General features: G+C 51.0%; 2 protein-coding genes and 1 long non-coding RNA gene across 11 annotated transcripts in view; 2 read left to right on the top strand and 1 right to left on the bottom strand.

The window, feature by feature from the left end:
- Positions 1 to 1285: 1285 nt before the first annotated feature.
- On the bottom strand, positions 1286 to 2580 carry LOC147573177 (uncharacterized). The gene is made up of 3 exons (XR_015245492.1): positions 2173 to 2580; positions 1937 to 2054; positions 1286 to 1749 (listed from the first exon to the last, which is right to left on the bottom strand). It is a non-coding gene; the product is annotated as an uncharacterized LOC147573177 (long non-coding RNA).
- Positions 2581 to 5418: 2838 nt separating this feature from the next.
- Positions 5419 to 22717, top strand: ZNF263 (zinc finger protein 263). Of its 4 annotated transcripts, none has more exons than XM_086692167.1 (7): positions 5419 to 6622; positions 7505 to 7685; positions 8147 to 8220; positions 8499 to 8625; positions 10483 to 10599; positions 21187 to 21297; positions 21386 to 22717. In XM_086692167.1, the coding sequence occupies exons 1-7, from the start codon at positions 6236 to 6238 to the stop codon at positions 21469 to 21471; spliced, it is 1083 nt and encodes a 360-aa protein (XP_086548293.1). In that variant the 5' UTR covers positions 5419 to 6235; the 3' UTR covers positions 21472 to 22717. The 4 variants fall into 4 exon arrangements, with proteins under 4 accessions (XP_086548293.1, XP_086548294.1, XP_025772535.2 ...); XM_086692168.1 differs by lacking the exon at positions 21386 to 22717 and adding an exon at positions 18904 to 18950 and having other exon boundaries at positions 5430 to 6622; positions 21187 to 21298; XM_025916750.2 differs by lacking the exons at positions 21187 to 21297; positions 21386 to 22717 and adding an exon at positions 11099 to 13162 and having other exon boundaries at positions 5461 to 6622.
- Positions 22718 to 24582: 1865 nt separating this feature from the next.
- ZNF75A (zinc finger protein 75A) overlaps positions 24583 to 25459 on the top strand; it is a 48121-nt gene continuing 47244 nt past the window's right edge. For 4 of the 6 annotated variants that reach the window (XM_086692151.1, XM_086692153.1, XM_086692152.1 and 1 more), the window contains exon 1: positions 24583 to 24727. The gene's annotated coding sequence lies outside the window, so the exon portion shown is untranslated. The remainder of the gene's footprint in view (positions 24728 to 25459) is intronic. The other 2 variants (XM_086692156.1, XM_086692154.1) reach the window with 1 other exon arrangement.

Genomic DNA, 25459 nt, shown 5'->3' with positions numbered 1-25459 from the left:
CACAAACCTTGAGATCATGACCTGAGCCAAAATCAAGACTCAGATGCTTCCCCAATTGAGCCACCCAGGCGCCCCCTGAAATTTGTTTTAAAAGGAAAATTTTCTTGACCAGTTGACCAACTCTTGGCTTAAAGGGGAAGTAAAATAAAAACTGCAGTGACAAGCTATTTTGAAATGATCAACAGAGAATGTTGTATATAAAAATTATGGGAAATAAAGCTGTACTTTGAGGAAAACTCATAGCCTTAAATGCTTTTATCATTAAACAGAGATTAGAAATAAAATGCACTGATATTTATTGTTCTCTACCCTGTAAGACCCAGTCATGTGTGTGATGTTGATGTAGGTATATCAGGAGAGCAGAAGAGGACACAGGTCAGAGCAGGATTATATAACTAAGCCTCCCAGCTAAGGTCAACTGTGTTTGGTGCTAAATATAAGTTCTAAACAAAGTACCCTGGGAGCCCAGAAGAAAGTTATTCTCACTTGCGGTGAGAGCCAGAGTCAGCTGTTCAGGGCCTGTGTCACAAAGGTCTTTAAAGCTTTGTTGAGGAGTCTGTGCTTTATTACCAGGACAGTGTGTGTGTATGTGTGTGTAAAGACTTTTATTTTTGTTGCTGCTCTTTTGTTTTGTTTTTCTCTTTCATAATAGTTTCCCAGATGTGGAACTGCTTGATTAAAGAAAAACAGGGGCACCTGGGGTGCTCAGTTGGTTAGGCATCCGATTCTTGATTTTGGCTCAGGTCATGATCCAACAGTGTGGGAGTTTGAGACCTGCATCTGGCTCTGTGCTGACGTAGCCAAGCCTGTGTGGGATTCTTTCTCTCTCCCTCCCTCTCTGCCTTTCCCCCACTCACAAGCTCTTGCTGTCTCTCTCAAAATAAATAAATAATAAATAAAGAGAAAAAACAGGGCGCCTGGGTGACTCAGTCAGTTAAGTATCTGACTTTGGCTCAGGTCATGATCTTGAAGTTCATGGGTTCAAGCCCTGCATCAGGCTCCACCCTGGCAGTGCGGAGCCTGCTTGGGACTCTCTCTCCCTCCCTCTCTCTGCCCCTCTCCACTCGCTCAGTCTCTCAAAAATAAATAAACTTTAAAAAAAAATGAAGAGAAATATTTTAAGCTTCTTTAAGTTTATTTATTTATTTTGAGAGAGAAAGAGAGCATGAGTGGGGGAGAGGCAGAGAGAGAGGGAGTGGGAGAATCCCACACAGGCTCCACGCTTAGCATGGAGCCTGACTCAGGGCTCCATATCACGACCGCAAGACCATGACCTGAGCTGATATCAGACACTTAACCGATGGAGCCACCCAGGCACCCCCACATTTTAATATTCTTAAAACACAGTCACACTGCTTTCCATAAGATGTAGCGCATTCATGGGATCTCTCCTCTGATGGGAGATGTTAGCATTTACAAAAGTCTGAACGAAGGGAGCTTTGCCCACAACCAAGGCACCGGTGAGGTTCTTTTCCTGAATGAGTCCCCTGGTGCTCAGAGAATCTAATGTTGAGAGGTTCTTCCTGGTTGGAGTTCTCAGGGCTTTCTTCCTATAGAGTGGTTGGATGCTCTATAAGTTCTGCTAAGTCTTAGGATTTCCACATCGGTTTTCTAAAGGTTTTTAGTCTTTTTTGTAAAGTAGACCCTTGGAGAGCATTCCCCCCTAAAGTTACAGTGAGTGGATGCAGAGTTTCCAGGTTTTTTTCTGCTTTGAAGAAGCTTCTTTATCTTCTCTCCTGATCTTAAAACCTGAGAGAAGAAATGAAAGTTGAAAATGTCACCCTGTCCCCAGGGGAAAGAAAGTGAGGGCGAGAAAAGGGGTTTATTAAACCAGTAATGGGATGACAGAAAGTCCTAAGTACATCTCAAAGCTTTTTATATCAATTGAGTCCGAAGTTTTCTTTTCTTTCTCCCCTTGTATGCAGTGAACACTCACCTCATCTTGAAGCCAAATCCTTGTCTCATTTCTTTGAAATTCTGCAGTCCCTTCACCCGTGGCTCTTCTCTGTGCTCCATGGGAAGCCCAGGCCAGGCTTTGGTACTGGATATCCTGACTACAAAAAAGACAGGAAGCATGAGAGTTTGGCTCACGACTGATTGGGAGGGTGATTTCAGGACGATTTCTAGGGCAGATGGCCTCTCTGTATCCATTTCCTCTTAGGATCATTTCACCTGAAGCCTCTGTCAGCAGTATTTCAATATTAAAACAAAACCAAAACGAGGGAAACTCCTTGTGTGTTCAAGGCTGTTGTCCTCCAATCTGTGAACAAGGAGTGAATTAGTTCTGTGTTAAAATCAATGCACTAGGGTGCCTGGGTGGCTCGGTTGGTTAAGTGGCAGACTATTGATTTTGGCTCGGGATGTTATCTCATGATACGTGGGATCGAGCCCTGTGTCTGGCTCTGTGCTGACAGCGCAGGGCCTGCTCGGGATTCTCTCCCTCTGCCCCTCTCCTACTCTCTCTCTCTCTCTCTCTCTCTCTCAAAATAAATATTTAAAAAATTCAGTGTACTAAATTTTTAGTTTTACGTTATCTTTTGAATATTTTGATAAGAGAATTATTGAAGTTAGGACTGAAGTGTGATGTCAGTCTTCCTAAAATTCTGACTGTGTCAAACCTGAGAAACATTTTCTTATTGAGTTCAGGAGAAGAGAGAAAAAGCGGTAAAAGCAGGAATTTGGGAACTGAGTCCTGGATTCATTTCAGTTCAGAGATTTTCAAATAAAAATCGATATGTGAGCTGGGTTGGCTGGTGACTGGCAAATGCCGTCTTTACACGTTTCTTTTAGCTGAAGCCTAGAAGTGGGTTATCTTGAAGTTCACTAAAACAACTCTCTAACCGTGTTTCTGGCAGTCCAGAGACAGCTGGTGAAATCGTGCCCAGCTCAGTTCCTTGCTCTATCCTAGCACTCTTTCCCTCGCTGAGAGCCGCCTCTTCTGTGCCCCCTCCTCCCGTCCCCACCTCCCCCCCCAACAAAGTTTATTGCTCTGCAATAAAATGTGGGTTGGTAAGTAGTCATTTATGATCCACATGGAGGAGAATGTTTAAATATTAACGTTACCAAACAATATTAGCAAGTTAATGTTAATCTGAAGAAAAATGTAAATTCTAGAACACTTTACCAAAATATAGGAAGTGGAGCAAAATGCCTTATTTTATACTTCCATGAAGAGAAGCAACACATTTCAGATTAACAAAAAAAGAAAATGCTTTTCAAATGAAATGCCGTTTAAAGTCACCGTTTTGTTTATGATTGGACTGCAAAGCTAAGACTAAGATCAAAGAGTGATTTGGTATACGTAAAAGTGCACCTGATCCATCGATCACAGAAAGCTGTGGTCTAGTCAAGTGGGATGAAACCAAAGCCAGGGTGAGTGGCAGATAGCAAGCAAAGGCTTAGGGTTGCAGAGGCCGGGAGGCCAGGGCACCCTCGGGCCAGAGGCAGGGCAAGAAGCAGTTCAGACTGCTAAGAGCTGCTTGTCTGTCGGCTCCCTCACCAACAAGCACAGACCGGAAAGTCTTAACACCGTGTGTTTCATCGTTTACCGGTTTGCAGACCACACACACAGACAGCTGCCCCACTTGAGTGCAAGGGAATCTAGAAGGCCTAGGGAAGGCCTGAAAGCAGCTCCAGAGACAGAATCTAGTGCCCATGAGAGCTAAGGCCAGGATTAGTAGGGGCTCTTTATCTGAGATTCAAATGTGTTTTCTCTGTAATAGTCAGGGAGCCCCCTATCACTGAGGACAAGAAAATAGAAGCAAGTAAAATGGTTACTGGAGGGCATACTTACTTCCCTTAACTTACTTTTCACCGAAGACCTAAACTAGTGGTTCTTAATCTTTTTGGTGGTTTTGAGAACTTGATGGAAGCCATGGATTTGCTTCCTAGAACATACACATATACATGCAGTATTGTATAAAGTAACAGAAACTTCAGAAGATCTCCAAATCCATCAGTGGGACCCTCTAGAACTGTGATGGCCAAAACAGTAGCCACTAGGTGGCACTGAGCAACCCGAGCTGCGTTTCAGCATCCCCGCAAGTTATACTGGACAGTGCTGCTCTATAATTTCATGGACTCTAGGTTAAGAACTCCTGCCCCAAATGACCCCCCGTAGATCTACTGGCCTGTAACCCCACTCCTAGTAACACACCAGCTATTTTCTATGTTGAATATAGATAGGCCTCAAAAAACGGAGGAAGAATACTAACAGTAATTTTGAATAACAGTCCATCTTGCTTCAAGTCCCCATTAATAACCTAAACCTAGCAGATGATTCATTCTTCCCATCTCCAGGTATGTGTAGTTTCGCAAACATTCTCATGCCCCCACATCCTGCAATAAAAATCCAAGTGGCTTTTCTGTGACATAGGGTGAGACTTCGGGAGTTTACTGTGCATTACTAACATTCACTGAGTTCGTACTAATTGCCAGGTACCGTTCTAAGCATCCTACACGTTAGCTCATTTAATCCTCACCAAATATAGAGTGAAGATAGTCTTATCCCCTCAAAACAGATGAGGGAACTGAAGTTTGGGGGTCAGTGAGATTGAGTAACTTGTCTGAGATGACGTAGTAAATGCCAGCGAAGTGACTTTTAGGTTACAATCTGTAGTCTCCTGAAATATGTCGAAAACAGGAGAATGGCCTTAGAGGACTCTGAGGTCACGTGTCTCAGCAAGGGTTTCTGAGATGGACCTATACCGGCCTGTGTGCTGAGGCTGCTGAGGTCACATTTGCCACAAAGCGGTGGAGCCCTTTCCCTCTAGTGGAACAAGAAAAAACCGAAATACTCAGGACTCTCTCCAACCAGTCGTCCAAAGCCGGCCTCTCTGTCCCCACTTCACCCTTTTTACTATTATGGCAGCCTGAACTTTAGCGACAGACTAGCTGCGTGACCCTGGACAAGGGTGTTCGCTGACACTCGGTGCCGTTGTTACAGGGGGATGATAACAGCATCTACGTCCTACAGTTTTGAGTGCTGTTAGGGTCCAGCTCTATTAGGCAAGCGCTCGATAAAAGGTTACTGGTTGTCCCGATTCACTCCTGCGACACTCTCCGGAGCCCACGGGCCCGATTGTCGCTAGAGGGAAGGGAGGAGCTGAGCCCACTCTCCGGGTTTCCTTCCGTTCCCCGCTCGGAGTGAAGTTCACAACTTTCATCACAAGATCTAGGAGGGAGCTGAATAACGATCCCGCCCTCGAAGGGATGGACAATAAGCAGCACGTCCCGGGTCCCCAGGAGCGCTCGTGGACGCCCAGCCTCCAGGACCCTGACCGAGCAAGGGATGGCCAAACGCGCCCAGCCGCAGGGCCCCAGCAGCGCGCCGGAAGCACTGCCGCGGCGCTCCGCTCTCCGCCCCTGCTCCCGGCACCTGCCTCGGGCGCAGGCGCGGGCCGTGCAAGGGACTACATCTCCCGGCAAGCCCCGCAGCGACGCTGACCCGGGCCGGTCTACACGCTTCCCGACCACCCGGCGCCGAGAGGCGGCGGAGAGAGTCCTGGCTTGCGTGCTTCTGAGGCCGCCGGGCCAGAGGGGCTCTCTCGTGCAGCCCGAGTAACCAGAGCGGGTGGGAACTGCCTTTAAATCCGTTATGACCGGGCAGTGATTCTCAAGCTTGTCCGTGGGGGAAGAGCTTGTTAACAATTCGGGTCGTTTGGCCCCACCCGACACTGACGCGCTGGATTTCGCGTGGCTCGGGTTTTCACTTTAGTAAGCTTTCTGGGAATTCTGATCCGGTAGTCAGCCGGTCACGCCCGCCTCGGGCATGTTTTCCTCTAAACTTAGCTGCCCTGCCTCTCGTCTCCAATTGGCCGTCGCTCGCCCCGTCTCCGCAGACAGCTCTTCCCCTCTGGTTGGTCGGCGGTGAAGTCTGTGGCGAGACCTGACCCAATGGGCGCTAGAGTTCGTAGATCGTGGCCCGGAAGTTGATCCTGAGCCTGCGCCGTTGGCTGTGGACGCCTAAGCGCGCTGGGACTTCCGGCGTGAAGCCGAGCGCCTAGGCTTGCGTGAGTCGGAGACGAGAGTCAAAGCGCGGTGTTCAGCTCCTGCTCTGAGGTGGTCTTGCCGGTTCCTGGATAGGGGGCCGGCGCGACGGCGCCCGTGATCGGCTGAGGCCAAGGCACCGGAGCCGGCTGCGCCCGGGCTGAGGCTGGGCTCCGCGGGGCCCGGGAAGCCTTCTCGGGCGGGTGCAGCTGGTTTCGGGGCCGAGGTGCCCCGGAGGGGCCTGAGGATGGCGTCGGGCCCGGGCTCCCAAGACCGGGAAGGGCTCCTGATAGTGAAACTGGAGGAGGACTGCGCCTGGAGCCAGGAGCTGCCGCCGCCAGATCCGGGGCCGAGTCCTGAGGCCTCCCACTTACGCTTCAGAAGGTTCCGCTTCCAAGAGGCCGCCGGGCCCCGGGAAGCCCTCAGCCGGCTCCAGGAGCTTTGCCATGAGTGGCTCCGGCCGGAGCTGCGCACTAAGGAGCAAATCCTGGAGCTGCTGGTCCTGGAGCAGTTCCTGACCATCCTGCCCCAGGAGATCCAGAGCAGGGTGCAGGAGCTGCATCCGGAGAGCGGCGAGGAAGCGGTCACCCTTGTGGAGGGCATGCAGAGAGAGCTTGGGAGACTGAGACTTCAGGTGAGAGAGAGAGCTGTCTTCGGTTCGTTTGGCCCCGAGGACTAGGACATCGCGGCCGCCCTGTTCTCCATACCTATGGACTTGGTGCCCTGAGTAGACTTTACACGGGCAAGAGGTCTTTTTATAGTTTAGTTAGGAAGATTCATTCTCCAGGTTTTCCCCGGCAGGACAGAACCAGCAGTGAAGAATGCCCTCTTTCCACATGGAGGCAGGGGGTGTGCATTCGTGTTACCCCCCCGGAGTTAATTCGCAGGGTTCAAATCCTCACTCTGGTCTGTAGCAGTTTTGCGACTTTGGGCAAATTACTTAATTTCTTTAGGCTTCGGATTTGCCACGTAGTAAAGTGAGAATGACAAAACATCTTCCTAGGGTTGTTTTGAGGGTTCCGGGGAGAGGATCATGTAGTTTTGACCCCACTGCTGGCTAATAGTGCTTCATGGCTGTTAGCTGTTGTCAGGCTAGGTTCAGTAGCCCGGTCCCCTCTGCGGAGCTCGGTCGGGTTAACGGTAGATTGAGAAACACGGTTTGGCACTGAGGCTCCGAGGGCACTGGTCCCCGGGGTCGGTCAAGTTGAACTTACCCTGAAGTGAGGAATGGAAGCCTGTAGATACACTGGGGGCAGGGGGAGGAGGCAAGAGGGAGTCAGGTGTGTCAGAGAGCTGTGTGGGGAAGGTGTGCCCCGGGAGCGGACGTCTTCCGCTCCGATGCTCTCCAGCACTCATGGGACCAGAAAAGCGTTAAGTGGAAACCATGCTTCTCTCTTGCTGGACCCAAAGGGATCGCCGGTAGTTCTCCGTTGACGGCTTGCCCTCAGAATTCTGTACTAATCTCCCTTCCTCTCGGGCCCTGTTATGATGATGAGTGATGTGGGTTGGTTCCCAGGTCACAAACCATAGGCGGGGAACAGAAGTGCTCTTGGAGGAGCCTTTGCCTCTGGAAACAGCACGAGAGTCACCGAGCTTCAAGCTGGAGCCAATGGAGACTGAGCGAAGCCCTGGCCCCAGGCTGCAGGAGCTGCTAGGCCCCAGCCCCAAAAGGGACCCCCAGGCTGTAAAGGAGAGGGGTGAGGAACAGTTACCTGGGCTGGGGGGAGGGAGGAGGGGCTTCCGGGTCGTTCCCTGACACCAGCAGGTGGAGTAGCACCGCCTAGGTGAGGGGATTTCTGACCTCAGGGTTCCCAGGCGTGGAGTCAAAGACCCAAAAATGGTGGTCTGGGTTCTTTGGGGGATGGGAGCGGGGGCGGGGGGATCTTCAAGTAAGCCCCTGTGTATGCAGAACAGAGACATTTAGAGCTTTGAACGATTGAGGGCTTGACTGCTGCAGGCCGGCGGGGAAGTTGCCTGGTGCTCTTTGCCCACCTCCGCCATTTTGGATATCGCTTTATGACGCCTCCGTTGCCGCCTTTTGCTCATTGTTCGATCCTGAGCGGAGACTGGGTGTTGGGGGACGGATACGTGTTGTAATAATCCTCGGGCTCCCGAGAATTACAGATGCCTTTCTCATCATGATTTCTGTCACCTTCAGCATTGTCTGCTCCCTGGCTTTCTCTCTTTCCTGCTGAAGGAAACATGGAAGACAAGGAAATGACTGGGCCCCAGGTGATGTGGAAGTTCTCGTTGTCTCCCCCCAGCACCCCTCCCCCCAGTTGTTCTTGTGGGGACAGGGTCTTTTTTGCCTCTTGGAGAGGATCCTTTGTCCCTCACCACGTGCCGCCTCCCCGCCTTCTTTATTTCCTCCACACCCCACTTGTGGGCCTGCACCCTCCTCCCCCATGAAGCGTGTCCTTGGCACCCTGGGTTTTGCCCCTGTAACTCATGACTCTGCTTGAATTGTTCTTGGTGCCTCAGGGGCTAAAGGAGATCTTGTGCTCTTTCAGTTGCCTGAGAGCTTAGAGGACGTGGCTATGTACATCTCCCAGGAGGAGTGGGGGCATCAGGATCCTAGTAAGAGGGCCCTCTCCAGGGACACGGTGCAGGAGAGTTATGAGAATGTGGACTCACTGGGTAAGGACTTTTTTTCCAGGCATGAAGACTCCGCCCTTTCTGACCAGGGGCCTGTCCCTTCGCCACTCACTTCCTGGACATAAGTTCTGAGTTTTGCCAGAAGACCTCCCTTTCTCTAAAGCACCCCGGATGAGGATCCGTTAAATATCTGGCGGTTGGCACAGTTGGCAAACTTACGGCCCCCAGCCGCCAGAGCCAAAGGCAGGGACTCTGAGTTTTAGTGGACTTCCCGGGGCAGAACAAATCAAATCTGCTGACAACCTCTCCCCCCGCCCCCAGTCACACACACTCTCCGTTCAGCCTCCCCCACCCCTCCATCACACACACTCTCTGTTCAGCCTCTCCCACTCCACCCCCCATCGCACACACTCTCCGTTCTTGATGCCTTGCGATTTTGAGATGCTTATTCTTCTGGTCTCACTCATATTTTCTATGCTTCGTTAGTATTCCTAGGCCCTTCTCCACCTTTCGGGGGGCACTGGCATCAACATTCCAGCTCAGCAGCTATCCCAGCCCTTAAAAATTCAGGAAGGAGGGGGGAGGCCTTTTGGGAATTTGAAAATTTATATATATATATAAATATATACATATATTATATATATATATATATACACACACACACGTATATAATGGGATAAATAAGATGTATCTATGTGTTAAACTGTTATGCACAGATTAAAAATGATGCCTATGAAATATGACAAATGACAGGTGGATCTAGGTACAGTGTATACAGACACTGTAATTCCTTCAACGTTGGATGTATGAAAATTCTTACATTAAAATGTTGTGGGAAGTCTTTTTTTTTTTTTTTTTTGATTCGTTTTAATGCTTTTATTTATTTTTGAGACAGAGAGAGACAGCATGAGCAGGAGAGGGGCAGAGAGAGAGGGAGACACAGAATCCGAAGCAGGCTCCAGGCTCTGAGCTGTCAGCACAGAGCCTGACATGGGGCTCGAACTCACGATCTGTGAGATCATGACCTGAGCTGAAGTCGGACGCTTAACCGACTGAGCCACCCAGGCGCCCCGAAAGCTGTGGGAAGTCTTAAATAACAGCGATTCTGTGTACGTTACGATTGTAGCCATACAGACACGTGGTAGAAAAGAGTCACACTTTGTTTTCACACATCTGGTCTTTGTAAAAAGAGGCACAGTTATCAGTTCACTTGCAGTAACTCTGCATAAGGGTCATCGCTGGGTTTGGTTCCCTTCACTGGGACCTTCTCCAGGCTGTCCATCACCAGGCCATGGTTTGGTGCCCTGAGCTGAGCCTAGCTCTCAGTGCTTCGTGGGAAGAGAAGTTGGGGTCACGAGTTCTTGGAACTAAACTGTTTAAAGTCCGAGTTTGTTGGGATTGGTGTGAGGTTTTAGTTTTAGCATCGCACAGGAATGGCGCTCCTAGGCTTTAACCTCCGGTCATCTCAGAGCCCCAGATTTCTTTCTGATGGTCCACCACGTTATATTTTATCCTGGAGTTGTCTTGTGGAATGTAGTTCTAGTTTATATTTATCTGTGAGAGTTGGGGCTCTTTTAAATATTAAACTAATTCCTCAAGAACTGATCACTCTAATCATGTTTGGTTGTTTTAATTACAAAAGTGTACATTCTCACTGCAAAATATCCCAAGTACTACAAAAGCGTAACAAGAAAAAAAAAGTCATAGTCCCCCTCCTCCAATTTCTTTCTCTGGAGATAACCACTGTGAACAGTTTAGTGTATTGTCAGACTTACTACTGTCAGACTCCGTGTGCCTTGTGTGGAAATGTCCACTAAGTCTAGGGGCCAAGATTATCTTTGTTTCTTCTGCCTGGTAGAGGGAGTGGTGACAGACATCTGTTTCTTTCGTTGTGAACAGAGGCTCAGGTTCCCAGTCGGGAGGCCCTAAGTACCCACGTGGAACAAGGAGGAAAGCCATGGGATCCCAGTGTTCAGACTTGCAAGGAAGGCCTGAGTCCCAGAGGCCCAGCTCCAGGTAAGAAGGAATGGAGGTGAGCAGCCTGCCCGGCCAGACTCCCACTGTTGGGAGGGAAGCCCTCAAGGACTGGGACGGAGGGCTAGCCCATCACCGCTGCCAGGAAGATGCATTGCTTCCCGTCGCCCCGCTGCCCATTTCCATCCCACGGTGCCCAGCGTAAGGGGGCACTCACTCCTGGGGCCCGCCCCAGTCCCAGCCTTGCTCCAACCCACCCATTTCCACGGGGCAGAAGCCAGAGGCTCGGTTGTAGAGGGAGTCGGGGGCCTGTACAAGCGAGTTCAGGACTGGTCTGAGCTCTGTTCCTTTGCGACGGCCCCACCTTTTATCCTCTCTAGGGTATTTTACCTACATGGGGAAAATGGGAAACTGAGATAGAACCAGCCTTTCTGGATGTCTGCCCTACAGACGTCTGGACGTCTGGAGGAGCACATCTGTGGGATTTCCTTTTGTCTCGTGGAGGAATAATGTAGGGGTTTGGTTTCTCTCGCTCTGCCAGGAGAAGAGAAGTTTGAGAACCAGGAAGAAAGTGCTCAGTCCCTGTCCCCCGAGAGCGCCCACCCGCAGGCGCTGCTGCCTGGCCAGGCCAGAGGGGAGGTGCCCTGGAGTCCTGAGCAGGGAAGGCCTCGGGACAGGGCAGAAGGGCACTGGGAGCCTCCCCCAGAGGAAGGGATGGAGCCATCCTTAGTGGGGGCCACAAGTTGCAGAGAACAGGGGCGACCGAAGGAATCGCAGCCGAAGAAGCTCCACTTATGTCCCTTGTGTGGCAAAAATTTCTCTAACAACTCGAACCTAATTAGGCACCAGAGAATACATGCGGCAGAGAGACTGTGTGTGGGTGTGGAGTGTGGCGAAATCTTTGGTGGGAACCCACACTTTCTGTCACTACACAGAGCACACTTGGGAGAGGAGGCGCATAAGTGCCTGGAATGTGGAAAGAGCTTCAGTCAGAATACCCACCTGACTCGCCATCAGCGCACCCACACGGGGGAGAAACCCTACCAATGTAACGTATGTGGAAAAAGCTTCTCTTGCAACTCAAACCTTCACAGGCACCAGAGGACGCACACAGGCGAGAAGCCCTACAAGTGCCCCGAGTGTGGGGAGATCTTTGCTCATAGTTCCAACCTCCTTAGGCACCAAAGGATTCACACGGGGGAGAGACCTTATAAGTGTGCCGAGTGTGGGAAAAGTTTCTCCCGCAGTTCGCACCTCGTCATACATGAAAGAACTCACGAGAAAGAGAGGCTTTACCCCTTCTCGGAGTGTGGGGAAGCAGTGAGTGGCAGCACCCTCTTTCTTAGCAACCATGGAACCCACAAGGCAGAGAAAAAACTCTTCGAATGTTTGACCTGTGGGAAAAGCTTCCGGCAGGGCATGCACCTCACCAGACATCAGAGAACACACACGGGGGAGAAGCCGTATAAGTGTAACCTTTGCGGGGAAAACTTCTCTCATAGATCCAACTTAATCAGGCACCAGAGAATTCACACGGGAGAGAAACCCTATACCTGTCATGAGTGTGGAGACAGTTTTTCTCACAGCTCCAATCGCATTCGTCACCTGAGAACCCATACGGGAGAGAGACCCTATAAATGTTCTGAATGTGGAGAGAGCTTTTCTCGGAGTTCACGCCTTATGAGTCACCAGAGAACTCACACGGGATAGAAACAGCGGCATTTCTTTCTGGCCCAGAGAAGGTGGCCTACTCAGAGGGTCCTGTTAAGAGCTGGTATTCTTTGCCCAGCCGACCAAATCATCTGTTTTTAAGGTAATTACTATAAAGAGGATCAAGGTGGGGGTCACTGTGAGGGAGGTGCAGGGGCAGCAAAGGCTTAGCATAGAACTAGAATGCAATTCTGTCCGAACTCCTGAGGGTGTCAAGTCTTTGAGGTGACCTGCTCCGGACAGAGGCCTCTGTGAAGTCTATGTCCCAGGGCACACTGACTGCCTTGGTATACTTAGGCAGGTTGTGACTTGGGTGCCTTACCGTGTCCATTGTCCGTCCCAGCAACTTTGGGGATCCATGTGATTTTCTGATACTGCTTCCTCACTTGGAATGTTCAGCAGGGGCATTTGGGCTCCTGAGGCCCTTGGGACAAAAGAAGGGCGGAGCGTTCTGGAAACCAGCTCAAGGCAACAGAAGACTGGTTGGTGAGTTGCAGCTCCCTGAGAGCCCTGGCTGGGAAGCCGTGGGCAGTCCGGGGCCGTCACCACAGCGCCTCCCTGACCGGAGTGCCCGCGCCCAGGCCAGGCATGTAAACGTCACCTCAGGCAAAAAGGAACCAGAGACCTGAGGGAGGTGGTGAGAAGGAGTTCGCAGTTCGGCACAGGTGTCGGCAGAGGAAGCCAGACTGTGGATTAGTTCACCCTTGCAGAGATTAAGACTCAATCCCCCCTCTGTCCAAGAAAGAAACAGAGCTCTGGAGTCTTCAGAGGGTTCCACGAAAGATGGGTTCCCTGGGAGGCTTTGCAAGTGTGGATCCTGGGGAGATTAGGGATCTTGCTTTTCCTTGTTGAAAATATGTTTGGACGGTAATAAATGTCTTCAGGAAATAAGAAAGTGCATGACTCTTCTTTGAGGACCTTTTGTCTTGGCCTCCAGTGTTGACTTGTCTCCTGTCTGCTTTGGCTAGAGGACCTGCTTTTTCTGTCTTCCTGGGTTGGTCAAAGAAGGTTCCGATGAGGTTGGCCGAGGACAGATAAGGTGGGGTGTGGCCCTGGCCAGGCTCCAGGTGAGGACCGCTTTGTGGTAACAAAGGGTCACGCCTGGTAGCTGTTTGGGGTCATAAGGGTCTTCTACAAGGTTTCTTTCCTTTCTGTGGTGGACAGCAGTAAAATTGTCTTTGATTCTTTGTTGGGAGTGTTTACTCTCTTGTGATGAAGCTGAAGGAAAATCTGGCTCTTCCGAGCCTGCATATCAGTGAATTAATGCCCATTGATGGAGGGAAGATACAGGGGAGGGCACATTTTTTTTTTTTTTAGGGGAAGCATTCTGTTTCAGAACGGGGAATTCTAGGAGTGTGTTGTCATAAGAGGTAGAATACCAGAAGTAGTCTAGGAGTAGGAAAACCTCTCAGGATTTGGCCCTGGAGGAAGATCGCTAACTGTTTTGTGGGAGAGGAAGATGGAACATTACCTGGCAACTGGCTACCAAATTTATCGATTTTAAGCGAGGGAAGCAACCCTGCCTACCCCTTTCCCGCATTTCCGTATCAGCCTTGTCTCGGCCCTGCCTCAGCTTAGTGGGAGTTTTTCCTTCGTTTCCTGAGCTGATTTTTAAAAATCTTAGTTTGTGATTTCTCCTCCTTTCTCCACAAGAGGGCAGGGATAATGCAGGGGTTGAGGGGCAGGGGAGAGTATGAAGATTGGAGAGCTTAATTTAGGACCCTTGTAGGAGCAGGACAGGGCTGCTGGGCTGCTGATGGCATGAAATTGGGTGGGTGATGTCAGGTTGATGTTACGAAGCAGTCTCTCTGGTTAAGACTGCAACTGGGGTGCCTGGGTGGCTGAGTCGGTTAAATGTCCAACACTTGTGATTTCGGGGCAGGTCATGACCCCAGAGTCGTGGGTCAGGGAGCCTGCTTAAGATCCTCTCCCTGTCCCTCTGCCCCCCCCCCGCCCCGACACGCGTACCCACTGCACACTCTGTCAAAAGAAAAAAGCTGAGGTTGCCATTTACGTGGATTGTCAGTCTCACGAGAATGGAAAGCATCTCTCCCTTTCACCCCTCTCTCCCGTAATATCACCCATGCAGACCTTCCGACGTGGTCCGCCTGCTGTTGGGCCTACTGGGAGCACTGAAGCGTCAGGCTAGAGCAGTGAGGGCCCCCAGGAGTTTACTCCTGGCACTAGAAAGATTTTCCAACAGGAAAAGTCCCAAGTCCCAGCCTCCAGGCTAGCTCCCCTTCCAACAAATTCACAAGCAGAGCTGTTGTCTGTTTTAATGAAATGATCTCACAGAATATGGCATGTAAAACATTGAGCTCCGCATCTGGCACATAGGAAGTGCTCGTTTATTCATGTCATCTGTGGGCAGATAATCCTGGCAAGACTCTTTCTTCTAAGCCCCCTGCCACTACTACCAATGTAAGACCTGCTGGCAGAAATTTCAGGGAGCAGTCTGTTAACTGCGAGGCGGGATTGATGATTTCTTTCCTTGTGGGTGTATCACAGCAGGTCAGAGGTCCTCCGCATAGGCTCCCGTGAGGTCACTGCAAGGGATGGCCAAGTGTGTGCTTTTTACATTCATATTTTTACGTTGCGCACACATATTTTACATTTAGACTCTTACCCACTAGTCCTTGAAAAAGAAACCAGAACAGTCTCCAAACTGGTTCTTAGGATAATGGGAGACTGACACAGGGGCAATAAAGCCCCTTGCTCCCTCAGCCCGTATGGGTAAAAACTAGACCTGGGAGGTAACGTACTGACCCTGAGCACTAGCCACAGTCCTTGTAGCAAAGGTAGCACAGACCAGCAGAAGGGCCCCTGGGTGGAGGATCAGTACCACATTTAAGCACTGAAAAGGCCTGGCAGAAGCAGGTTAAGAGCAGCAGGCCAGGGGTGCCTGGGTGGTTCGATCTCTTGGTTTCAGCTCAGGTCGTGATCCCAGAGTTGTGGGATCCAGCTCCACATCAGGCTCTGCTCTGAGCATGGAACCTGCTTAAGATTCTCTCCCCCTCTGCCCTGCTCACGCACACGTGCTGTCTTGCTTGCTCACGCTTTAAAGCAACAACAAAAGCAGCAGGCCACACGCCACTGAGGACAAAGCTTGTAAGGCCAGAGACTGGAAACAGTGAAACCCTAAACATTTTTTTTCCCCCAGAAAAACTCCTTGGAAATCACTAAGAGTTTTTATTGCAGTAAAGACATTTATGGGTCTCAATATCATAATCTGAACTTCCAGGTTTTGTACTCCCAGCCCTTTTAAGAAGAGTTTACTATGTGAATCATTCCACTGTCAACTGATAGGATTTTGGAAAGTGCAAAATCCCCTCCACTGCTTTAAGACTTCTAATTTTTGTAAATATTTCACAAGCATTTGAAACAACTAAGGTAAAAAGTTCTTAATGTGTGTTTCAAGAAACAAAATAGCAAATTTATTACTGCTAGTAGACTAATGTGTTTGGGTGTCAGGAGCTCAAAAGTATCAAGATGAATTAAAGCAAAAGTGCATTCATTACAAAAAATATTAGTGCATTTATCCTTTCAGCCTTCGATCTAGCTTGCAAACACTTCTAGATTTAAGAATGGACTCCCATTCTTGAAAGGGAGACTGATAACTTTTTCTGATGTGTAATTTTTACCCAGAGGAGCTGTGTGCTGCCTGATGTATGCAGTTAGGAGGTAGTGGGAATGGTCGAGGTATATATTCAACAATGACAAAATGGTTGATTGAAAAATCCCTCAGACCACCAAGAGCTTCGGTCAAATCTTCCAGTTAACATCCTCAATGTAGCTGTCCCAGAAGCTAGAGTCAGAAGTCAAAACTGGTAACACACCGGGATCCAAACCTGCTCCACGTCTGATTTCCCCAGGCAAAAAGGGGAAGGGAAAGAAAATGAAATCCTGGTATGTTTTTGGACACAATGTGGAGTCGTGTTTGCCTCTCCATCCCCACCTGCCCTCAAGGCAGGAAAACGTGCTAGAACCGTCGTGCGAGTCCCTACCTCGAAGGTGAAGCTGCCCTTGAGCCCCCCCCCCCCCCCCCCCCCGCCCCGGCTCTTCTGGGAGGGGGCCAGCTCAAGTTTAGGAAGACTGCCCCGGCCACCGGAACAGCGGTGAAGTGCCTGAGTTTCTCGGAGGAGCTCTAATCCTGAAAACGTTACTTCCAGAGGCAAAGACTTAAGTCCCTTCCTGGGCTTGGGCAAAGCCCAGCCCGTCGCGCCTCGGGGAAGGGACGCGGCGCCCCTAGAACCCCCCGCCGGAGTGGTCCCATCGAGGACCGCTCCCGCGCGGGGCCGGGAGGCGGGGGGGGTATCCAGTGCCGACCGGGCGGGCGCTCGGCGGCCGCGTCCCTACAGACCTTTCGTCGCCCCGCGCCCAAGCTCTGGGGCCGCTCGGCTCTCGCCCTGGGGCCCGTGACCGCGCCCCGGAGGCAGCGGGCGCGCGCCCCTCTAGCTCGCCGGCAGTCGCTCCGCGGCTGCGCCGGGCCGCGCCTCCGCTCGCGCCCACCCCCTTCGCCCCGGCCGCTCTGGCCCGCCGGCGGACACTCTGTGGCGGCTCCTGGCTGCGCCCTTCCCTCGGGGGCGCTCTCCTCCCGCAGCCCGTCTCCGTCCCGGCCGCTGTGGCCCGCAGGCGGGCGCTCTGCCGCTGCGCCGCTCCCCACCCCCGCTCCCCCGCTGGGTCTCGGCTCCCAGGGCCGGGCCGGGTCCAGCGGCCGCAGGGTTTCTCTCTCCCTCCTCCCCCAGCGGACACCGGCGGCGCTACCGCACTCCCGAAACTTCCCCGGTCTCTCAGGTGTGCGTGCGCATGTCAGGTGTGCGGCGGGCGCGGCTCCCGCGGTCCGGCAGCGGGGCGACCGCAGACCTGGGTGGTGTGGCCGCGGGGAGAGGGGAGGTGCCGGCGCGGGGAAGGGCGGGCCTGCCGGCTGCGCTGAGGCGAGGCGTCGTTGCTTAAATGCGGTGGGAAGCCCAAGTAGGGCCTTAGGCCTCGCTGGTTTCAGTTCGCGCGCCCTGGCTACCGGCTGAGAAAGGATGGGGACAGGACAAGAAACGAGGGCAGAGAGACTAGAGACGGGTGCGGTTGTCCAGGCAGGGGGTGATGGCAGCCGGGGCCGGGACCCGAACAGCGGAAAGGGACAAGTGGAGTCAAAAGGTAAGCCGTTTAGGCCGCAGAACCGATTTCATGCGGGCCCAGAAGGAAGTCTAAAATCATAGGATGACCCCGAAGGGCATTGAAAATCTGCCCCGGACCTGTCTTTCCTGCTCTTCTCTGCCAGCTGCCCCTAGGGCAATCATCCAGGGACCTTGCAGCTTCCCAGAGACTCCACTCACATCCAAGAGCCCGAGCTCACGCTACCCTTTGTCGGGACTGCCCTGCCACCGCCCTCACTAAACTTTATTTATTTTTAAATGTTTATTTATTTTTGAGAGAAAGAGAGACGGCGCGAGTGGGAGGAGGGGCAGAGAGAGACAGGGAGACCCAGAATCTGAAACAGGCTCCAGGCTCGGAGCTGTCAGCACAGAGCCCTCTTCATACTCCTCTTAGCTCTTACACATCGGACGCGGGTGTGCTCCTATTCGGTTTGTTTCTAATTCAGGTCTAAATGCCCAACACCAGGCTCGGTACACAGCATGCGAAGGCAACGTGAAGTTTCCAGAATTAGTGAATACTTTTCAAAAGGGTGTGACTGCCGGTCACTTATTCTGGAAATTTATCACCCACGGGGGAGGGGCGTTCGATGCCATCACTTAAATTTAAAGGGACTAAAAAGCTGTACAGTAAGCTCACCGGACCTTCCCATCAACTTCCTCCACAGTCCATTCTACCCCAGGCTTAGAACAAACACTAATGTATTATTAACGCATAGGCCTAAAGAATGTTCACACAAAAAGATATAAAATTGTATTTACAATGTAATGTGCCTATTTTTTAAATACGTAAAATATACCAAAATGTTAAACTATCATTAGTTGATAGAAGTTGGGTGCTTTTCACCATATATATATATATATATATATATATATATATATATATCTTCTCTAATCAGCTAATTCCACAATAAGAGGACGGAAACACTAAATAGGTGGTACAGATTTAAGAAAGCAGAGCATGTCACACCATTAAACTAAAAACCAAATCTACTTTTATCTTTTTTCCTTTTTTAGTCTTTTTAAAAATAACCAGAAATAGCCTATACCTTCCTTGTTATATGTGCTGACTGAGACAGAATGTAACGCTTTCCCATCCATTCCACCTTAGATAATCTGGGACCACTAAACTCCTTATTATGCAGATCCTTGTCTAAAATAGAAGCAAAAGTGGATTAACGAATATTTTTATACTTTAAAGAAACACATTTATTTTTAAACCGTATGTTTTAGAAACAATATATAAATGGGCATTGCTGTGCAAAATGAGGTCAGCTGATCAACACAATGACAATTCACAACAATTCTACATCGTATAACATCACAGAACTACAGAAATCTGTAAACACAAAGCCTAATTACTAGAGGTTGAAGGCATATTGAAGGAATCCTTGATAATGCGAGGTCTAGGTTTCCAAAAGTTACCAATTCTAGAATGGATTCTACTCTGGAACTGCTTTTTTACTATTTCTCGTTGCATCTCTTTCAGTGTGAAATGGAACCTTTGAAACTCAGGTGTGACATCAACAAAGTCAAGTAGGTAGTCCAAACTCTCTCTTACAGCAGATAACTTAAATCCAGAAGTCTGCTCTTTGGCTCCTCTTCCTTTCTGAGGAACTTCCTTTGTAATTTCACTTTTTGCTTTTGGGGGATGACCCTTTTCTTCATCATCCCCATTTAACCATACCCTCTCATCGGCCAGTGTGGCTTCCAACTCCCCACATTTCTCAAGGATTTCTCCATCGTCTCCATCTTCTAAGCCTTGAAATTCATACCCGGGCTCCTTTTTGTAAAGGAGATTTTCCCACGCATTCGCTATGGTGATTTGTTTTACTTCATCCCAACTCTTTGCCCAGTTAAAAACTGCACTTCTTACGTTGTAGATTTTAATCTTGGAAACTCCTTTTTCTCCTCTCTCTTGCTCATCATCACTTTCTTCAAAAATGACAAGACTCTCTTCAAGCTGCTTCCACCTATAAAGCCGTTTGCAGCTCAAGATGACACCTTGATTCATTGGCTGAATCAAGGTGGAAGTGTTAGGGGGAAAGAACACACACTTTATTCGGCCATCCTCACTGGTTAGTGATTCAGTGGAAGGGTGAACTGGAGAGCTGTCTAGAAGTAACAAGGCCCTGACGTCCTCTTCATGGAATCTTAAAACGTTAAGTTGAAAATGCCTGACCTCAGGAACGAAGTTTTGAAAGAACCAGTCTGAGAACAATTCTCTGGTAAACCAGACATCTTTACTAGGTTTATATATCACAGGTAATGTACTCGCGTCCTCTTTCATGCTTTTGGGCAGCTTTGACTTGCCAATAATGATGGACTTTAACTTATGAGTTCCATCCGCATTTGCACATAAAAGAGCGGACAACCGTTCTTTGTTTATTTTCCGTCCAGGCAGGCAGATCTCTTTTCTGCATGCCGGAATGTCTTCTGGCATCGACTTCCAAAAGAGGTCAGTCTCACCCCCACTGTACAGCTGAGCCAAACTCAGTTTCTCCTCTTGCATAAGCGTGTAGAGTTTGTGTCGGAATGGCTCAACGTTTTCAGAAGCTGCATTTAGGACTTGTTCCCCGCATACTTTTCGATTCCCGATTGCGTGCCTGTTTCGAAATCTAAAAAGCCAACCGGTGCTAGCTTTAAAGTCCGTGCGCCCAAAACACTGTGCGAATCTCTCCGCGGCAGCCTGAAGCTCCACACCTCTAACAGGGACGCCAGCTGAGCGTTTCTGTTGGTACCACATGTACACCGCGTCATCCACATCACCGTATTTGGCTCCCGTCGTCCTCTTTCTCTTCTCAGCCCCTACTAATGGCATGTCCTGCTTCAGTACAAAGTCCAAAATCAATTTCTTATTCTTTTTAATGTCGTAAAATGTTGACTTACTGATCCCAAATTCATCCATTACGCTTTTTAGAGATCGTCCAGCTTCAATCCTACTGAGGACCTTCATTTTCTCCTCCAAGTTCAATGTCGTATACTTTCCTCTTTTATTCATGCTGAATTTGACTTCAAACAACCCAACAGGAGGAAAGAAGGGAAAAAACCTTACAGCTGGAAAAAATTAAAAGCAAAACACTAGCTCAAAGCCCCCAAAGGCACAGGCATTTGTACGGAGGGGTAACAGGCTAAAAGGGATAAAGGCTCATGACTGAAGTGCTAGTCTAGAGAGAAGGTCTTATGAACTCAGAAAGCCACCACAGTCAAAGCCCTATCTAGCTGCTGCTCCTGCAACACGTTCTCAGAATGACCGTGATCAGTTCTCAGAACCCCACCCTCCTTTCTTTTTTTTTTTTTCAACGTTTTATTTTATTTTTTTTTAAATTTTTTTTTTTTCAACGATTATTTATTTTTGGGACAGAGAGAGACAGAGCATGAACGGGGGAGGGGCAGAGAGAGAGAGGGAGACACAGAATCGGAAACAGGCTCCAGGCTCTGAGCCATCAGCCCAGAGCCCGACGCGGGGCTCGAACTCCCGGACCGCGAGATCGTGACCTGGCTGAAGTCGGACGCTTAACCGACTGCGCCACCCAGGCGCCCCTTTCAACGTTTTATTTATTTTTGGGACAGAGAGAGACAGAGCACGAACAGGGGAGGGGCAGAGAGAGAGGGAGACACAGAATCGGAGACAGGCTCCAGGCTCTGAGCCATCAGCCCAGAGCCCGACGCGGGGCTCGAACTCACGGACCGCGAGATCGTGACCTGGCTGAAGTCGGACGCTTAACCGACTGCGCCACCCAGGCGCCCCCCCACCCTCCTTTCTTGATAGATACAGCAGCACCAGTCAGGAATAACAGGAATACCGGAATACTCTCCCTGACTCAACACAGGAAGAGACACCAGGAGGAGAGGCGAGATGAGGCCACAAGGACAGACCCAGGTGATGTAAGTCTATGTAAAAAGTGGTGGTGCTTGAGAAGGGTGTGGGAAAACCTCAGACGCAAAGACAGAGCAGTCTTGTGTTGCAGAGATGCAGCGTGGCTTCTCCCCTTCCAAGACGATCCGATTTTACCTCACTGCCAGAAAAAAAAGCGGCTCTCATGTTGCTCTGTAAGTAGTGTTCACTGGACGGCAACAGTCCGTCCGCTCAGATAAAGACTTCAAGCTATCCTGACATTGGGATGTCTGGAGAGCTGGTATTCCTGAACAGCTGTACAGTATCTTTGGGCGGACAAGAAAGTTAGGAGGTTCCGTCGTCCATGTGAAGAAATCCAACATTTATCACATTCAATATAGCATTCTCAGACACTGAGTTTTAACTTCCTACGTTCACCAAGGCAATATGCAAGTACGTAAAAACTGGTGAGTGGCACTTTTCCACTCTCAGAGCTCCTTCCTTGTGTACATCTGGAATACTCACAAGTTTTGTTTTTCAATGGCGCTTCTCCATTTTCAGAATTATCAAGTTTCAGAATCCTGGCGTTGCTTATAGATCAATCCAGAAGTTTTAAAAATATCATAGTTAAAATTTCTTTTTCTAGATTTATATTAGGGTGCTTAGTAACAGATTTTTTATATTTGAGACTTCACTTGGTTTCTCTTTACTGTAGATTTTACTTAATGTGAATGAATACTCACTTTTTCCTCTGCTTGAAGAAATTTAAAGGGTTTCTCTGTGGTGTTTCTGATCAACTGTCTCCTATAAATCCTTCTGCTGGCAAAGTCTTTGGTAGCTCTGCGAACTCAAATATTCCTTGCAGGTCCTCCTGGCGATGCCCAGTGCCATTCCATGTCCTTACAAATGTCCTACTCTAGGTTAATTTCATTGTTTTCATTCCAGATACACACACTCATGAGAAGTAACAAACACTGCCACTTTTATCCATTTCCGGTGCTATGAAGAAAGAAAAGCATGTCAGAGAAATGAGAAAAATGATTGGCATTTCAGTCATTTTTCCTCTCCTATACGGCACAGGCCGACTGGCTTTCGTTCATCTTCAACCACAAAGAATTATCACAAGCTTCTCATCTAGAAACCCAGGAGAGTCCAGGCCGCTAGTTATCTGCTAACATTTGTTGCGAGAAATGACAACTGGTTTGTGGAGCACTGAGAGGATCATGAGAGAATAGGACTGTTATCGGTGTGGAGGCCAATGCAGACTAAGATCAAGCAACTTTCTAAAAGGCGGCTATAAGTAAGGGAACTATTCATCCATAGCTATTGTAAATTGAAAGAGAAAAAAGAGAATTTTTTAGCCAGTAGCAGCATTATTAACTGCAGCCAGTCACCCAGCAAAACCATTCAGCCCACTACGGCACTTGTGTGGTATCTCAGAATAAAGTGTATGTATTTGCAGTCATCGCTGCCCACTCACCATTTTTCAGGTGGTGCACTGACAGGGGAATGTGATTTCACAAGGAGAATCTCAGGGGACTTTGGGCTGCTCCGCAGCAAGAGTGGGCAACGTTGGCCCCAGACTCCAAACTACAAAAATCATTACTGGTCCTCGTTCACTATTCACCAGTTTGTGCCTTGTTTCCTCTTCCTGCTTCACAGGATCTCTTTCCCCACTTTTTCTCCCCAGCTTCCCCAACCAACTCCGTACCCATGATATGAATCACACCTGCCAATACTGTGCAAGGGCACCGCCAGCACAACTTCACTTATTCACTTTAATACGTTCCATTATATGCTCAGCCTTGGGCCTGATGGGCAGGATCTCAATACTAAGAGCAGAGCTGTCCACGGGTTCTGGAAGCCTGGGAAGAATAATTGCTTTTGAAAAAATTAAGTCCCAACCTGACTCAGATTCCAAGGAAATGAACCTGCTTGGAAACAGTCCAGTGACTTAGATGCTTTTGCCGACCGCCTGTGTTTAATCCTTTTCTCTCACACAAAAAGGATCAGGGAGGGGCTCCCCGATTCCATCTGAAAGCACCACTAACATAATGGCCTGGACCCGATCTCCCATTTTCATTCCCACCATAACCTTCCTTCCAGACGAACTGCCCCGGAAAGAAGCTCCCTCGGAAAGCCCGCGGGGATGCTCCGGGAGTTACTTTATTCAGTGCCATCGCCTCGCTCCCGTGCTACGCACTCCGCGGCAGGTCCACGAGAACTTCTTTTCTAAGGCAAGTCTCCTCCAAATGTAGCCCAGTCACACTTAGTGAAAAGGTACTGCCGATCTTCTCACACCCCAATCTTTCCCAGCTTTCCAGGCTTTGCTCTTCCCTTTCCCTCTCTGTGTGGATGTGGCCCCACTCCCGGGGGCGGGCAGATCCCTCAAGCCTTTTCCCGTTTCTTTTACCATTTCCCCAGCCACGGGTCAACTTTCACTTCCTTGGAATCCCGCAGCGCTCAGCTCAGGGCTCCCTCTTCCTAGCTAGTGATGGTCGCGAAAGTGCCTCAGTCTTTCGGCCAGACGCCCTGCATCAGAGACCTGGTCCTGCGGACTCTACCGCCGGCTGCACGTCGTGCGCCTAGTAAGTAACCCGCTGCCCGGTGAAGGCTGACACTACAAGAACCCCGATGATTAGGAGACAGCGACACCTCGAAATACTGCGATCCTGAACGGTGGGATTCACGAACTCCGAACTCTCCGTGGAACGAATGCCCATTTTACCCGGGCAACTCTGGCAGAGACTGCAGGGGAGGCCAGATGAAAAGGGGGTTCCCGGCCTCCAGGGAGCATGCCGTAGCGGACAGGCGGGAGCCAGGACCGCAGGGGCCCCAAAGCCCAGCCTAGGGGCTCTGGTCGGTCACCTGTGGGGTCCAGGCCGAGCCGCGCCTCCATTTCCCGGTCAGGGACAACTACACACATGGATCCCGTTTCACAGGCTGAAACCTACCTCCCGAGGAAAAACGGAATCGTCGTGGGGGACGCGCGGCCCAGAAAAGGGACGAGCCCTCTGGGGGCCGCCGATCGTGACCGGGACGGAAGCCCCGGGAAGGCCGGGGACCCGGCGCGCGCAGGGGCGGTCACCCTCGCCGGGAGGGGCTCCCGGGCACGGGGCGCCGCCGGGTGCGCAGCGCCTCCCGGAGCGGCGACGCGAGGCGGCGACAGCCGCTCGCCGAGCCGCGCACAGGCCCCTCTAGGCCGCGGCGGGCCGGGACACTCGGTAGCATTAACTCCTTCCCGCCGCCAGGGCTGCCCCGGGCGGAAGGCCGCCTCCTCTGCGCGAGGCCCGGGGCCGCGGCGCGGCTGCTCGGAGCCCCTCCCCCGGAAGCGCGTCACTCCGCTTCCGGCCGGAGCGCGGGGTCGAATGGGCGGCAGGCGGCGACGGGGACCTGAGGGCGTGTGCTGAGGTCTGGCCTGTGCCTCGCGGGGCCCGCCTCTGAGCGGCGCGGGGCGGAGGGCGGCGACCTGCAGGTGAGCCCGGGGCGGGGGGAGCGTCGGTCCCGGAGCTCCCGAGGGACACCGGTCGCTGCGCGCCGGGCGGGGGCGAGACAGCCATTGTCCGAGGGCGGCGGCACTTTGCGGGCCCGGCGGCGGGAGCCTGACAGCCGGACCGTCTTGGGGAACTCCGCCGTCAGGCTCTAAAGGCCACGTCGCTGTCCCCCCTTGCGCAGACGGTGCCGGGGCCGCGCTGGGACCCCGTCGGTCACCGGGGCGGGCCTTGTGGTCGCGGGCTTTCCGGCCTGGCGTCCAGAAGCGGGGCGGGCGCGCAGCCGGCTTTCCCGCCTCGGGGCCGTGTCACCGGGCGCCGGGCACCGGGCACCCGGGCGGTGCAGCCTCGGAGACGGCTGTTTCTGCGGGTGCCGAGCTTGGGCAGCGTCCTCGTGCCTGCTGAGCATGCTGGGCAGCCGGGAGCCGGCCACGGGGGAGTACCGTGGCTTCCGGGACGAATTTGGGTGCCGTTCCCGCGGGATCGCTCAGGGAAAGCGAGGCTCCCGAGACTGTGCTCAGCCTCGCCCGGAGGTCTCAGTGACCGTGGAAGAAAGGGCAGGTGGGCTGAAGGGTCACCCTCATCACCCCCAACTCCCCTCCTCTCCTCTTTTACGACTTTGCCTTTGGATAGACATTTTGTAAGCAAGGGTCCTCTGTTACTGTTCTGGGTGAAGTAGGGAGAGATTTAAAAATGCAGGAACGAATCGCGTGCAC

Source organism: Puma concolor, chromosome E3, assembly GCF_028749965.1.
Source record: "Puma concolor isolate L17-30 chromosome E3, mPumCon1.1.hap2, whole genome shotgun sequence".
NCBI lineage: Eukaryota > Metazoa > Chordata > Mammalia > Carnivora > Felidae > Puma > Puma concolor.
The sequence above is the reverse complement of the archived record's forward strand: the minus strand, read 5'-3'. Positions and strand labels throughout refer to the sequence as shown.

Bases quoted from the DNA above. Each gene is read 5' to 3' on its own strand.
- ZNF263 (XM_025916750.2), top strand. From the start codon at position 6,236: ATGGCGTCGGGCCCGGGCTCCCAAGACCGGGAAGGGCTCCTGATAGTG. The intron at 8,221-8,498 runs GTGATGTGGAAG...GTGCTCTTTCAG, and splicing joins AGGAAATGACTGGGCCCCAG to TTGCCTGAGAGCTTAGAGGA. The intron at 10,600-11,098 runs GTAAGAAGGAAT...TCGCTCTGCCAG, and splicing joins TCCCAGAGGCCCAGCTCCAG to GAGAAGAGAAGTTTGAGAAC.